The sequence below is a fragment of the Convolutriloba macropyga genome, chromosome 2 (genome assembly GCF_964194025.1).
Source record: "Convolutriloba macropyga chromosome 2, txConMacr16.3, whole genome shotgun sequence".
In the NCBI taxonomy this organism is placed as follows: Eukaryota; Metazoa; Xenacoelomorpha; order Acoela; family Convolutidae; genus Convolutriloba; species Convolutriloba macropyga.
Genome location: NC_134469.1, coordinates 48046200 through 48062483, shown reverse-complemented (window position 1 = coordinate 48062483; position 16284 = coordinate 48046200). Strand labels below are relative to the sequence as shown.

General features: G+C 37.4%; 2 protein-coding genes across 2 annotated transcripts in view; both read left to right on the top strand.

Annotated features, from left to right (window-relative positions):
* LOC142358715 (uncharacterized) overlaps positions 1–16284 on the top strand; it is a 405321-nt gene that overhangs the window by 205501 nt on the left and 183536 nt on the right. The gene's annotated exons all lie outside the window — the stretch shown is intronic.
* On the top strand, positions 1560–11683 carry LOC142335323 (solute carrier family 2, facilitated glucose transporter member 1-like). The gene is made up of 4 exons (XM_075383771.1): positions 1560–2144; positions 5370–5646; positions 8244–8655; positions 10717–11683. The coding sequence occupies exons 1-4, from the start codon at positions 1902–1904 to the stop codon at positions 11474–11476; spliced, it is 1692 nt and encodes a 563-aa protein (XP_075239886.1). The 5' UTR covers positions 1560–1901; the 3' UTR covers positions 11477–11683.

The window sequence follows — 16284 nt, the reverse complement described above, 5'->3', positions numbered from 1 at the left end:
ATATAAAATACAATATTTTGATTTCTTTTGAAGAATTTTGCCTTAAAATATGTTGATAACTGTTTTTGTGAAGCCTGTTTCAGCAAGTTTTTGTGGTAATCGAACGAGTAAGCAACACAAAGCTTCTAAGTCCCTCATCTTTGTTCAAGAAAAAAATGCTCTGCTAGCTCTTCGTGAACTTTCTCCCAAAAAAAGACTACCAATATTGTTTTAACCTCGATTGAAAGAATTCATATGTTCAGTTTTAATACAAATACAGAAAAGCTCAAAAAAGCTTCTAATTTATATTTTCAAAACACTTGCAATTCTGGCGAACTGATAGTGTGATGTTTAATGAGAATATGCGTTTTTAATGTCGTTTTTTCATTTAATTTTTGTGAAGCCATGGCGTTTACTATACCAATTCGATAAAAATTAATACGAAAACGTTTATAACTGAAAATTGGTGATTTTTATCGGACCGTTTTATGCTTTCAATTGACAAAGACGTCTTCAAAATAAGAAGATTTTATTTTGAAGACTTATTTATTTTTTACCTGTCATTTCGATAGCGATTTTAATATCTTGTGGAACAAATACTGTTTTAGCTTGCGTACTCTTTAATTGAAAACCAACTAATGTAATTAAGCTTTCTTTTTGTTGATTCCCTAAATAGCAAACGTTTGATCCAGAATTAGTTCTCATTATCGCACATCAATTTTTAAAAGGCAACGGAAAGTTATAGTTTTCATAATTTGAACTGATTTAGCTGTTTAAAGATGTTAAAATCTCTTAGAGAAACCAGGGTACGATTTCATCGGTCACTAAAATTCCGAGGCAGAGAACATAATTTGAAAGTTAGATCTTATTATTAAAGAAGTGAATGTCTAATTTTTTGTCCTAAACTTTTTGTCCTATAGGACACTAAGTCTAGGACCAAAAAATTAGACTTTCACTTACTGAAACAAATAAATAATCGGTTGCTTCGCTATCAGAGATTCAGAAGTTTGTTTTATTTCAACTCCTGTATATTGTTAAGAAAATTTTTTCTCTCACTAATCTGCAAATTTTTACTCTTCAATTCATTGTCAAATTAAATTCAAATACATTCGAACCCTTTGGTTCTCTAAATACGTTAGAACAAAATCTTGGCACACTAAGGGCCTCTTTTTTACCGCTTGATTCGCTGAGTACAATAGGACATATGTCCTACTCTTCCAGTCTCCCTGACTACGATTGATGTTCTAAACGACACCTAGCAAACTTTTGTCCAGGCTTAGTTTACATATTTTAAATTTTTTTAAAAAATTAACCACCGGAAATTTGTGGTTTTCATAGCTTGAACTGGTTCTTTTGGTTTCTGGTGTCAAATCCTAGTATCTCAACCAACCTTAATTCAGCATTCAAAAAAGTGAAAAAAATTTTTGGGCTTTCTTTTAGAAAGACTACCTCATTAGAGTAAAATTTAAGCCTCTATATAGGAATCGTTAGTGCACCATAGGCAAATCTATGTAATGGGGCCAATTTATCTTATTAAGCTCCAAAACAACAATTCTGACTTTTGCCTCATAGGTCGGAGAAATCTGGTACAGGTTTCACTTATTCAACAAAGTTTTGTATATACCAAATTTAAAGTCAATATTTTGTACAAAAATGTTGGAGGTGATTTTCACTTCACCCACAAATGATTAAAATGCTTCACATTAAACACCTTATTGCATTTTTTTATTTTGGAGTTAGAGTGAAAAACAACAGCAGAATTTATGTTCAAATGTTTTCAATTACGCGTGAAAACACTTGTTGGCAACATTATCTCTAATCTTGTTCAGGAATATTTGCTTCACTCTCGTTCTTGATCAAAGTCATATTGATAAGTACACGAAACTCATTAAAGAAACTTCAATTTTTCACATTACTTTAAAATGTCGACTGAAGATCTCAAAGAGAAACAACTACCTGAGAAGGACGATGGAAAATTGGAAGACAAATTGGAGGAAAAGGGTGAATCAGAGGAAAAGGAGGACAGTAAAAACATCAATGGAAAGGACACAGAAATGAGAAGTGTGAAGAATGTTACATGCAGTTTGTGCTTTGCGGTGTTTGCAGCTGTATCGGGCACAGGACTTGTTTTTGGATACAACACTGGCGTGTTGAATAACCCTATGGTAGGCAAAAACTACACGAAAAAATGAATGAAAAAGACAAATATTGCAAACTTCTTTTCCTGGATATGACGTTACATAGGCTGCTAAAATTTAATTTTTATCATAATTGTTTTTCAAAGCCTTTGCAATGGCTGTAAATACATTTCTGTGATTAAAAAAACTGGTGAATGTTTTCTTCCACAGTTTATAAATCCGATCATCGCTAGCTTGGACAAACAGTACAAATAAGGCATGCTACACTGCCTGTTCTTGAGGATCATTTACATAAATCAAATGTAAATAGACTGTGAAATGTAGTGAAATGTAAAAAGACAAAAGAATTAGTTACACAGAAAGTCTTGATAGAAGTTTGCCACTTTTCCGTATGAAACTGTAAGTTCAGCTCAATCATAAGACTTTTGGACTCAATGCCCAAAAATTTGTTAAAAATTGATAGACATTATCAAAAATGAACAGATTTTACGTAGGACTCAATCCCTGTAAATGGGATGTCAGTTTTTGATCAATTAAGGTCTATTCAGTTTCCGATGATCAAACGTTAAAAAAACGGTTAAAGTTATGCAAAATAAAAATGATTTAAAAAAACAGCAAGTAGTTTAACATTTGACGACATATAATATGCGCTTACTTATGTAAGTTAGTATCTTGAATATCAAACCTGTTCTTTTTTCAACTTTCCCAAAGTTAACTAGAAAACCATTGGTCCTAACAATCAAGTGTAAGTCATAACGGTCACGTCATTGGATGCAATAAAACCAATCCGATATTTTTAAATCCTTCGAAAGTTTGCTTATTTTGAACAAGTTGTGAGACAAACAGAAGCAAAACTTTATTCGCTATAAAAATAAGAATTCAATTTTCTCTGTTAAAAGAGCTATTCATCGAACCACGGTTCTTTTACCTTAAAAGATGCGGCTGCGGCCGTTTTTGTACCTACTGCTCACAAAAAACGTGAGTTTTTTACTGGATGTCAAAACCAAGTTAGCAACCCTGAGCTTAACGGAAAAAAAGCAAAAGTTCAACAACAAATCATACCAAATAATAGAAGTTTCAAAAATTTTCCACTATTGCTACTAGAGAGCTATTGTTGAAGAACAAGAAACCGACAAATGAAATTGAAGCTTTCACGACAACTGATTAATTTTTATTTTGCTATTTTGAGACAATTTTGAAATGTTAAAATTATGTAAAATTTGTAACTAAAAAAAAACAAATCGAATGAATAAGGAAATTAAAAACAAAAACAATTATGAAAAGCAGGTGAAAGCCAGTATCATAACACCGCAGAGGTGTTCCCAAATTGTGACGTGCAAATTTTACTGTTCTGTGTATCTATTGCCCTTTTTTCCGGTGTTAGTACAATGAAAAAGCCACAATGTTGCAAAAAAAATGGATACTTTAAAAAAAAAAATCGGCCAAAATTGAAAGGAATTGCGCAAGAGATGTTCAAAAAAGTGTCCAAATTATCACCGTGCAATAAAGATACAGTATTTTTTGTTCTGAACTTTTTTGTTTTGAGCGATTTTGACACAATAAAATTTAGTAATATACCATATAATGCTAAAAATTACAAAATTGTTTCTGTTTTTTTAGCTGTAGGTCAGGAATTGCGCTTGACATTACCACACAATCCCAAAACCGTTTTTTTCAAATTGAGAATTTTTCAAATTAATCATTTACACTGGCTGCAATTTGATAGCAATTTTCATAGGCTAGCAGGGGGAATTGTTTCAATGGCTTGCTATCTAGGATTATCCTTCTGAATGAAATGTATCACATGCAAAACTATTTTGAAGTTTAGTTGCATTTTAGTCTGAAGAACCCTGCAATTTGCGTTCATCCTTTGCGCCTAATTACATGCGTCTATTGACAGGTGTCTATTGCCAAATGTCCATTAGTGCTTTTTTAAAAATGCCTTCATTCATACTAAGTGACTATTGACAGTTTGAAACACTTCTGAATATCATAAAGAAGAAAATTTTACAATGGCAATGGCGAAGAAAAAGTTTTTATAACCAGTCTATTGAAAATAGGCTATTGACACTAAGATTTAAATAACGGGCTTTGATTTCTAATTAATTTCATAGGCACTTTCTGATGCCTCTGAGTTTTTTGCTTTTTTAATCTCGCTGAATGTTTTCTTTGGACCCAGATGATGTTATTTGTTTGCTTTTGGATGTCACTTGATTGTGTGGTGATTCGGTCTTGATGGTGTATTGCAGATTCCCGACCTACAAAACAAATCTCCTCTGGTCCTATAATTTTCTTTGCGTTGGTGAACAGATTGGTAAAATTATCCAAACCCAGTGTGATATATTTTCATCAACCACCTTTTCATGCTCAATTAATAACGTTTCAAATCACTGTTACGTACTCACTTGCGCGCATCAAATTAGACACAATTGTGGATAATAAAAACATATAATGCGAAAAATAGATACCTAAACTGAGTAAAAATGTGCTACATGACTTGTCACTTTATTGCCAACTGGAAAGTATCTCAAATTCGCAAAAACAGCCGAACCACTTTTGCGAAAAATAGATCCTAAGCCTGTATCCTACGCGTGTTTACTCATTTTATGTATCTATTTTACGAGTTATTAGTACTAAGGCGGAAACTTCGAGGTATACCTCTGCGGTATAATGACTAATATAATTGCCTTGATTGAAAATTAATGTCTATGTGCGCATTCACTTAAAAAAAATTGAAGTGTTCTAAGTGCGCAAATAAATGTCTACGTGCGCAAATTGATATCTTACTATTTCTGGAGCCACACTTTGATGTGGTAAATACTTGCCAAATTTGCGGATATGAATCACAGAATGCGATAAATATAAGAAATGCGGTGAATAGCAGTGAATGCGTCAAATTATTTTCTCCGCATTTCGAACATGGTTATTTTTGGACTGCATTTACCGCTAAAGACAACCAGTCTGGCAAAATTTCACCACGGTCACTGCAATCATGACCCTGGCGTATATTATACACAATACACACGCCGATGCTCTATGATTGCTTTGGACCTCATAATAAAATCAGTAATAAAAATAAGAAAAGGGCAGCTGAGAACAGGCCGCTGTGGCCTTATGCTGTCCACAAAGCGATTACTCACAAAGCACAAACATATAATCAACATAAAATTGGTAAATGGTTAGCAAAGTAGTTAGAATTATTCTGCGGGTAGATTTAGTTTAGCTTAATTTAGAACTTAATTTTTTTTCCAGGACAACATCAAAAGTTTCTTCAATGAAACGAAGTTCAATAGGAGCGGAGAGCCGTTTTCAAATGATGGCTTGACTTGGTACTGGGCAGCTTGCGTGGCAATTTGGGCACTGTTTGCCATTGGAGGCTGTTTCTTCGGAGGCTTCCTCTGTGCCAAGCTAGGCAGCAGGAAAACAATGTTGCTGAACAACACGTTATTGCTGATTGGCACACTGCTGCAATCGTGCTGCAAACCAGCCAAGTCCTACGAGATGTTCATGGTTGGGCGAGCAATTATGGGTTGGTCATTAAAATCACAAGGCACTCAATGTTGAATTGCGCAGTTTAGGTTTCCAGGTTTGAGGGGCGAGAGTTTCAGAATTGATACAAAAATGTTATATTGATATATTAACCACGCCACTTTCCAGCATTTGTGGGAAATTTGTCAAAATAATTGTAAAATCAAAAGCGCTAAAAAACGTAATAGTCTTTTACGACATTTGGTTAATTGATCTCAAACAAGTTTGTAATAATTATTAGCGTCTTGCTGGTGTTTTCTAATTGTTTGCGATTGTTTAATTATCTAACTGTTGTTTTTCAGTCTGATGATTCAATTTTTGTTGTTTAAGGAAACGACATAAAATGGTAAAACTTGAGGGCTATAAATTGCAGTGCTCAAATTTATTGAGTAGATGGCAATAGCGTAAAAGAAAAACGAAATTTTAAAGAGACATTCGATATCGAGAGCAGCAACAAACAGAAAAATGAAACGGTTACTGTACTTTCATTTCTCAGAAGACAAACATATGGCAAAACCTTTCTGCTTCTATTTAAGCCAAGGAAAGAACAGAAATTACCAAGGTTGTGATTCCAGATGTTAGGGGGCTTAAACAGGTGCGAATACTGCAAAAACGGACCAGTACTGGATTTTAACTAGCACATCTTGGTTGCTAAAAAAGTATCTTAATAATATCTTACTTAAAAAATCACCGCTAACCACTAAGAACTGAAAGCTATACCGTTAATGCATTTTTCTGACTGAATGGATGAACTTATACAGCTTTCCATCAAAAACGTCTTGATCTACAGTTAATTAAAACCTTATAGAGAAGACCGGCGTTTGCTATCAACTGGATCTCTTGGTTCTGATCAGAGCCATCCAACTTTAGATGAGTCTCTGATGAGAACGACGTTTTATTGTTGCCTCTTGGCAGAACCAACATCTCTCATTAAAAATACAAAAAAAAAACGAAAAATGAATGCCTTCCGAATTGTCTATCTCTGATCAGGCCCATTTGAGTTTAAAGCCGTTTTTAATCAGACCCAGTTGAGCTCGAACCCTTTATTATCACACTCAAGCGCGCTCAAATCCGCTTCTGACCGGAAGCGCGCTTCTGACCGGAATCAAGTGCGTTTGTGCGCTGAAAATTGCTCTGCAATTTTGAGCGCAAATGGTCAGGTGTGCGCTCGAATTGGTCTGAGTGGGACAATTTCGAGCTTGGTCCAACTCTTTTTAAGCTCTCGAACTTGGGCGTCTCTTTTAACTTGTTCTCACGTTCTTTTTGTTCTTGTTCTTCCAGGCTTCATTTCTGTAGCCAAGTTTACGTTGAACAAGTAAAGATTCTTGATGAGCTAGGTCCAGCTTATCTTAAGTACAATTTGCTTCAGGCTGTTCTCTCTTAACCGTCTAACACCAGACAAAAACTCAACTAGTTTCCCAATATATATTTTCTAAAACATCCTAAGATCAATAAAACACGCTTGATTGAACACTAGAATAGCACCAAAGATTTAAAACGTAAAAAGCTTTGTGCTATTTCTATAAAGAATTTAAATTTGTAACTAGGTCTTGCAGTAAACTCGATAACAAAATTAAACGTTCATGTTCACGACGGAGCTTTTCCTCTGCCAAACATTATACAAGAAGAAATTTCAAGCACACAGTTACTTTCCTTTATCACTGAAAATGCAGACTTAAAAAATAGTTCGCCATTCTCCACTAATTCGAAGCCAAGGGATCGTCACACTTGTGTTTGGAGCAGCTATTAATCATGCATCAAAAAAAGAATGTATCGAAAACAGTTGTCTGAATTGCTCGGTAGAAAAGTTATCATCACGGCTCCTTTTTCGACCATCAAAAACCTTCCATATTTTCAAAGTGAGCAATTTTGTTAAGAATACGAATCGCACGAGAGCATTAAAAAGAAAAGCAGTCGATTGGCGGCCACTGAAATAGCCCATTTTTGTAAATTTAGCTTCTTAACTCTGGACAAGATTCAAAAAATGATTTGCAACGCCAAAGGGCGTTGCAATCGTGCTGCATAGGGCGCTGCAATCGTGCTGCACAGGGAGTTGCAATCATACTCCAAACTTGCTGCAAGAAAGTGAAAAATGCAAAAATAAGTTGTTCAGAGAAATCTCCGTTTTAGATCAATGAATGAAAAAAAATAAACTTTAGATTTTTTGCTCTTGAGATAACAACTGGGATAATGACACCAGGGCATATAGTTGCTGAGCAATTTTTAAGAACCTTGCTAATCTCTAAGAATGCGTTTCCTCAAAACTGCTGGCGGGATTTATATTTAATTATGGCACGAAGAGCAACTCTTTGGGTTCCGTCCCCATTGAAAGAAGGGCAACTTCCTTACCCTCAACCCTCTCCCTCTTCTCCAGTACACTCAATCACCCTTCCTTCCTTTGACTCAATCCCCTTTTTTAATCACCCCGCCCCCATGAGCTAGGATCTCCAATGTGAAAGAACAACCGATGCCAGTTCGCTATCTATAATCTTTCAGCTTAATTAGTTTTGTGACAGAAGGCTTCAGATGTTCTGCGCAGGTCGAGGAGACTACCCCGAGAGAACTTAATTCCTTACTTTATTCTGAGATATATTTAAGGTGTAAATAACGGCGTGTGTACGTCTTCTTGTCCTCTCTATTTGAGTGAAATTGCCCCGAAATTCATCAGAGGTGCAGTTGGGGTTGTATTCCAATTCACGATTGTGTTCGGAATTCTACTTGCCCAAATTTTGGGCTTCGAGCATATCTTGGGGAGCCAGGATTTATGGCCCTATTTGATTGGCATAAATTTGGCTCTGGGGGCTGTTCAATGTTTGACTTTGCCCTTTTGTCCTGAAAGTCCGCGGTACTTGTTGATATTGCGTGGCGATCGAGAGGCTGCTCGAAATTCGTTGCAGAAACTGAGGGGCGAGGCTGCTGACATCGAGGAGGAGATCAAGGATATGATAGAAGAGGATCGCAGGGAGAAAGAGGAGCCCAAAGTGCGATACTTGGACTTGTGGATTATAAAGTAGGTCGTTCCATTAAAAAACAATAACGGCTGACTTAAAGTTTCTTTAATAACGAGTTAAACTTTTGAAAAAATTTTTAGATTCAACATTTTTAGACGAAAACTAGAAGAATAATATTTTTGCATTAACTGAATTGCCTTCCACAAAACACTGTAAATTTTCACAGAAAAAAATCTAACTACATATTTAATGCCATAAAAGGAGTTTGTGATTTCAAGTGGAACACAAGCTTGATCAACTAGTCATTCAAACACAAAATTAATCAGTCAATAGATAATAAATGCACTCTTTAACTGATCTCAAACGAACTTTGTTCCGATCAATTTACTCTTGTTTGTTTTTTCTTAGAATTTTCGCTAAGATCACATTTATGTCTGACCAACATTTCTGGAATTTTTTTATCATGAGAAAAAATAAAGGGGTGCAACTCGAATACATTGAGTTGCAGAGCAGTTTTCTTAGAGCCTTAGTAGTCCCTTAACAAACATTCAACAGCGGTAAAGACTTAAATATGTGATTTAAAAATAGAGCTCAATGACCCCACCAACCCCCCTCCCTCCGAAACAAAACACTTCTCCTTTTGCTTTCACTTCGCTTTGCTTTTTTGACATACAGCGTATTCACTACGTTTCGTAAATTTGTGGTATGAAATCTTAAATTCATTCTTATAGTCCGATCAAAAAAATTGAGGAAAAACTTTGTTCTGAACAGTAGATCAATTGAACGATCCCAGCCAAAAAGACAAAAACAATTTGAATGTTTTTTGGAGACAATACCAACCACAACATTTCTTCAAAATTCTTGATTTTTTGTCTTTTTGGCTCTTAATGTTCTTTTTTTGTCTGCTCTCAGGACCAAAATGTAGAGCATATTTTTTAATATTGTAGACTGATTTCCGGGACTTCTCTCAAGCTGTATTGTTGCAGTTTAATTTCCTTCATCTAAATTAGTCATAATAGTGACGTTTTCTCGGCTTGCTCACCGTTCCAACTGAGTGGAACTAAAAAATTGAAGATTGTACTGAATATTTTCAAGGCCAAAAAGTTAAATCAAAAGAAACGGGAAGCTACTAATGAGATCTGGGTATTAAGATTCATTGTTTAGAGACTACTTGTTTTGAGTTATCAAAGTTCTAAAAGAATAAGTTATTAGCTGGTAATAACATTAAGCTATCAGTCATCCTTTAGAGGCTGAACTCTCCATTTTTAATGAATCTAATGAAATTGCTGCCAAAATTCGATTACTTTCCTAACTGTTCGCAAACAAACCTTGCACAATTATATTAATCCTGTAGCTTTTTGAAGCTTTTTCTGCTTCAACAATTTTATGTATGACCCAGTTGACTTTTTTCTTCCTCAACAACAGCATAAACATGTAACGCCCGGAGGGCATTAGGTTCTCTTAGAGACATAGCTTCATAATATGAAGGGTGCTTTTTATAGTTTGAACCCCTACCCCCCCCCCCCCCCCCACTTCAACCCCCCTCCCCGACTTTACTCCCCCACCACTTGCACTTCAACTTCAAACCCCCAATCCTCACTCCTGCACATTGTTTAACCTGTGAACAATGAACTCGACCCCCACCTCCCATGCGCTCCACCCATTTGCGGCCCCTTCCGCCGCGCTCACCCCACGCCCCTTCAATTAAGCTAAAGCTAGCCTCTATAAATCGTAGCTATCTACTGACGAAAACAACTCTTCGCAAGTCGTTTGAGAGTAGTTCGCCCGACGTTATTGGGTTATAATACACTTTCAATTTTGATCTGGTTTTCTGCCTAATTCGATCCCAAAGTTGGTCAACAGCGGTTATTTCGGGGTATTGTGCCTCCCATGTCTTCTAATTGTAAAAGCAAATTTTGAACGTTTCTGAGTTGCTCTAGATAGGGATACGCACCCATTGAAAACTATTAAAAGATCTCTATATTCCAAAAAGGGATCAAAATTATTGCAAGAATATCGATCACAGTCAAAGAAAACGGTGCGGTTCACGTGCATATAGCCCATCCAAATTGAAAATGATCTTAAGAACAGTTGATTAATTGAGATTGGTTTTGTTGTAGATACTTAAGGCGCCCTTTGATTATTGCGTGTGTTCTTGCCATGTCGCAGCAACTGTCGGGCATAAATGCAATCTTCTACTACTCTTCCCCAATTTTCAAAGCAATTCTACCCGCAGACCTTATCCTGGAAGACTCGGACTACCCGAAGTACATGGTGTCAATTGTGGGGTTTGTCAACTTAATATTCACTATTGTGGCCGTGTTCACAATAGAGCCACTTGGACGAAAGAAATCTCACCTGATAGGTCTGGCAGGAATGGCTGCGTGTATTCTGCCAGCTGCGATTCTGCTTAGCGGACTTGAGACAAGCGAGGACCAAACATGCCACGGAGTGACCCCATCGAAGACGACAGACTACATTGCAATGGCGTTGATATTCTTGTCCGTGGCATTCTTTTCCATCGGACCAGGCCCAGTTCCGTGGCTTATATGCGCTGAGTTGTTTACTTCAAGCGCCAGACCCAAGGCACTGTCCATCGCCAACACTGTTAACTGGCTGTGCAATTTCATGATAGCTTTGGGTTTTGAGCCTCTAATAAACGAACTTTGCGGTTGGGTCTTCTTAATATTTTTCGTGTTATTGGTCATTTTTACGGTATACACAGCTATTAAAGTGCCCAAGACAGATGGCAAGACAGTGAACGAGATTGTAGAAGCCTTCAAAGATATGGACAAAAAACAAAACAAAACAGCGCCAATTGCCGAAGACTTGTCCAAAAGCAAAGTCTCATCTCTAAATGGAAATGAAACAAGTCTTTAATGAACCTTCTGTTAAATGTGTTAGCTGAGCCTTTACTGCAGTAGGTAATTACTGGCTATATAGATGTCTCAACTAAGTTTACTGTTAACCAAATTTAAAGTTGACAGTGACCCAGGTTTAGGCCCCGAGTTGTGAAAAAGACTTCAAAAGTCACTTGGGGTGACAGGAGGAGGGGGCTTTGTTGACTGAAATTACATAGTCGATATTCCAACTTGAAGTCAAGTACAAGTCTTTTCATTGGTTCAAAAATACTTTGGTTCTGACGTGGCCTTTTCATGGGTCGAGTAACAAATTTTCAAAAGTTGAGCTGAGGTCTTATTATGGGTCGAGCATGGTCTTCCAATGCCCATTTATAATAAAAATGAATTCGTTCTCAAACTGATACCAAATGAAAGAATAAATATACAAAGAGTAAGTTATTATCAGTTTGCAAGATCACCATTAGATATTACTGTCCGTTATCAGGTGTCTTAATATAATTTGAGAGCAATTCTGTTACCAAGAGATAGCGAGTAATTCTGGATTCTCATATATGTAGACATCTCTAATACTATGCAAGTAAGAGTCTAAATGTATTTTTGTCAAGTAGTAGAATGTTTTTAATACGATTATCTCATACTTCAATAAAACATTGCAGAGGATCCTGACGCGAACCTTTAATGGACTTTTTATTTTGTTTTGCAAGTCTTATTTTAGTTTTCAAAAGTTTATTTTTTTTCTCCAAAATTGTTTGAATTTTTGGGGATTAGGTAGCTATTTACCTCTGGATGGGCACGTGTTTGTTTTAAAACAGCTGCCAGAAGCTTCAAGAGCTCGTAGACATGAAGTTCCTTCAGTAGAGGTATTTTGTATTTTGATTGCAATTTGTGCGTCGGTTCGAACTTTCTTTCTTTAAAAATAATTCGGATCAATTTTCTCCATTAATTTTATCAGCAGTACCGTACACCAGTATGACGTGCTGATAGATTGGCTGAATAAAGGATTTATATTCACTAAACAATGCAGAAGAAGGCAAAAACTTTTTGAGTTTTTGAGTATATGACAGGGTATGCTTTTTCATAATTCGATGAATAAATCTGGAAATAATTTTTTCTGTTCTTCTGTCTAATTGGGGTACTGTCCACTAGTCACTCTGTCAGGCAGTGTTTTGTCTCTTTTGCTAAAAAATTGAAACGCCTATTGTCCCAGGATAAGGTTGGTTTGACCGAATTGCGCCAGATGCGTGGGGGTCTGGTGCGGCTCAAACTGAATCTGGACGGAGTTTCGGTTGCGCCTTTAGTCGATCAAAACCAAATTCCTGTGAGTATGATCTGCCAGATATCTCATTAAGGTGTGGTCAGTCTGGACAAATCCCAAACGCAAAGCGCTCGAGCATACAAACACACCAACACAAACACACACACACACACACACACACACATACAAACACACACACATACGCGCATACGCATCATCAGAAACTCTGAAAAACAGGCGCGCACACAAAAACACATACGCACATAGGAACACAATAGCACGCCGAAAAGAACGCAAGCACGCACAAATGAAAAACGCCGATGCACACACGCTGATATATATACACAAACATAAAAAAAATTACCAAACTCCCAATAAAAAAACTAATTAATTGCACACACAGAAACATGAACAGACGAAAACAAACACACGCTGAAACTCCATCGCGCGCACACACACACACACACACACAAATTCAAACAAATAAAAGTGTATGCGACGACACAAACAGTCACACTAACAAAAAGACGCACAAACACACACACCAATGAAAGCACGTAAGGAGGAACGCAGTTGAATACTCACAGAAACACTCAAACTCAAAAAAAAAGCAAACAAACATAAGTACTCATGTGTACACTAAAAACCCACACGATCACCCGCTTGTACGCATGCATACAAGCCAATGCAAAAGCACACAAACAAAAATGTCTGCTTATAAAGAAGACACACGAACACAAACACAAACACACAAACACGCCACATACACAGTTCTCCAGTTCAAAAATTGTGTGAATTTTTTCGGGGCTGAGGTAGCTATTTACCTCTGGATGGGCATGTGTTTGCTTTAAAACAGCTGCAAGAAGCTTCAAAAGCTCGTAGACCTGAAGTTCCTTTACTAGAGGTATTTTGTATTTCGATTGCAATTTGTTCGTCGGTTCGAACTTTCTGTTTTTAAAAATAATTCAGATCAACCGTTTCTCTTGATTTTCAATTTTTTCCATTACTTTTTTATCAGCAATACCGTATACCAGTATGCCGTGCTGATAGATTGGCTGAAAAAAGGTTTTATATTCTCTAAACAAGGCAGAAGAAGGCAAAAACCTTTGAGTTTTTGAGTATTTGACCTAGTATGCTTTTTCATAATTCGAAGAATAAATCTGGAAATAATTTTTTCTTCTGTTCTTCTGTCTAATTGGGGTACTGTCCACTAGTCACTCTGTCAAGCTGTGTTTTGTTTCTTTTGCTAAAAAATTGAAACGCCTATTGTCCCAGGATAAGGTTGGTTTGACCGAATTGCCCCAGATGCGTGGGGGTCTGGTGCGGCTCAAACTGAATCTGGACGGAGTTTCGGTTGCGCCTTTAGTCGATCAAAACCAAATTCCTGTGAGTATGATCTGCCAGATATCTCATTAAGGTGTGGTCAGTCTGGACAAATCCCAAACGCAAAGCGCTCGAGCATACAAACAAACAAAAACACACACACACATACAAACACACACACACATACGCGCATACGCATCTTCAGAAACTCTGAAAAACAGGCACGCACACAAAAACACATACGCACATAGGAACACAATAGCACGCCGAAAGGAATGCACGCATGCACGGATAAAAAACGCCGGTGCACACACGCTGATATATAAACACAAACATAAACAAAAAGTACCAAAATCCCAATAAAAACCCTAATTAATTGCACTCACAGAAACATGAACAGACAAAAACAAACACACGCTGAAACGCCAACGCACACACAAACACAAACACAAATACACACACTTGAAAGTACGTAAGGAGGAACGCAGTTGAATACTCGCAGAAACACTCAGACTCAGAAAGATAGGCAAACAAACATAAGTATTCGTGCTTACACACAAACACACACGATCACCCGCTTGTACGCATGCACACATGCCAATGAAAAAGCACACAAACAAATAAGCAAACTAACAAAAAAAGACACACGCACACAAACACAAACACAAACACACGCCACACACGCCTCATGCACACGCACGCACATAAACACACATACACACAACCAAACCGTACAACACACAACCACCCACACACACACTAACAAACAGAAGAACTAAATAATAAACACACGCACGCCCGCTTGCACGCACGCATGCAATCACACACACTCAGGACAAACCCGAGCTCAAAATCACATATACAAATATGCACACACACGGTTGAAAAACTGAACAACACAGTCTTACATACTTACTCATTCGTACATAGAAAAACCAAAAACGCTTAATCAGACACATACAGGCAACGCAAAGACAAATGAACACAAACACGCGCAAACCCTCACACACGTACACGCACTAACTCACAAACTGACAATCACACAAACAAACTCGCACACAAACACGCAAGCACAACGGCACGAACAAACAAACACGTCGAAGCAGACTCATAAACGCATTGAAACACACTCAGGTACAGAGAAGACAAAACCCACACAGACACAATCATTTTCACACTCACAAACAAATAGATGCAAAAATACGCTCAGACCAACCCACATATGCTCAAAAAAACACACAAACACACGCATGCTAATATATAAGGACGCATTCACCGACACATACGTGCACATGCGAAGAAAAACACGCACAAAGACACATACAAACACACACACTCACAAACACAAAGACACACACACTCACACGCATACACAAAAACGCACACCCATTCATACAGAGATAGACAATCACATAAAGAAATACCCATGCACACACGAACACTCGCGAACACTCCAATACAGGCAATCACACACATGAAAACCATCAAACAAACACGCGCGCCGACACAAACATAATCAAACAAATAAACAAAAACACAAAACCACACACACAATAACAAGCACAAAAATTGAAGACTGAACGCACTCACAGAGGCTTGGGCGCACGCACGCAAGCACTCACACAGACAAACCCGTATACACAAAAGACACGCTTGAAGGCAGACCCACGCAAAGAGTGCTCAAACACACACACCAACGCACACACACGCACATAGGCACACACATAATCACACAGAGAGACAAACAGACAAAATAACACTTTCACGAAAATACACATTCACACAGACACGAACACGCAAACGCAAGCACACATACAAGCAAGCTTGCACTCAGACAGTTAGACACACTCGAAGATAAACACACAACTTGAATGAATGCACACACACACGCACAAACTCATGTGAAAATATAAACACGCACATTAAGGCACATACACACATTCACTTGCGGAGACAAAAGAATACAAACCAACCCACACAGAAAGACTCTCTTTTTCTCTCTCACACAAACACACTCAATTACTGACATTCACAAAAAACACACACAGATGCGCAAACTCACACACACGTTAACAAACGCATTCGCACACACAGACAAACATAGTTACACAACAGCATGCACATACAAAACACGCAGAAACAGACACATGCACACACTGAAACCCACTAAAATACAGGAAAGGACAAAAACCACGTAAAAACAATTACTTCCACACTACAAAACACATATATACACAGATACACTCAGA

Excerpts from the sequence above, each read along its gene's own strand:
- LOC142335323 (XM_075383771.1), top strand. The coding sequence starts at position 1,902 with ATGTCGACTGAAGATCTCAAAGAGAAACAACTACCTGAGAAGGACGAT. Across the intron at positions 2,145-5,369 it reads GCGTGTTGAATAACCCTATG|GACAACATCAAAAGTTTCTT; the intron begins GTAGGCAAAAAC and ends TTTTTTTTCCAG. Across the intron at positions 8,656-10,716 it reads TTGGACTTGTGGATTATAAA|ATACTTAAGGCGCCCTTTGA; the intron begins GTAGGTCGTTCC and ends GTTTTGTTGTAG.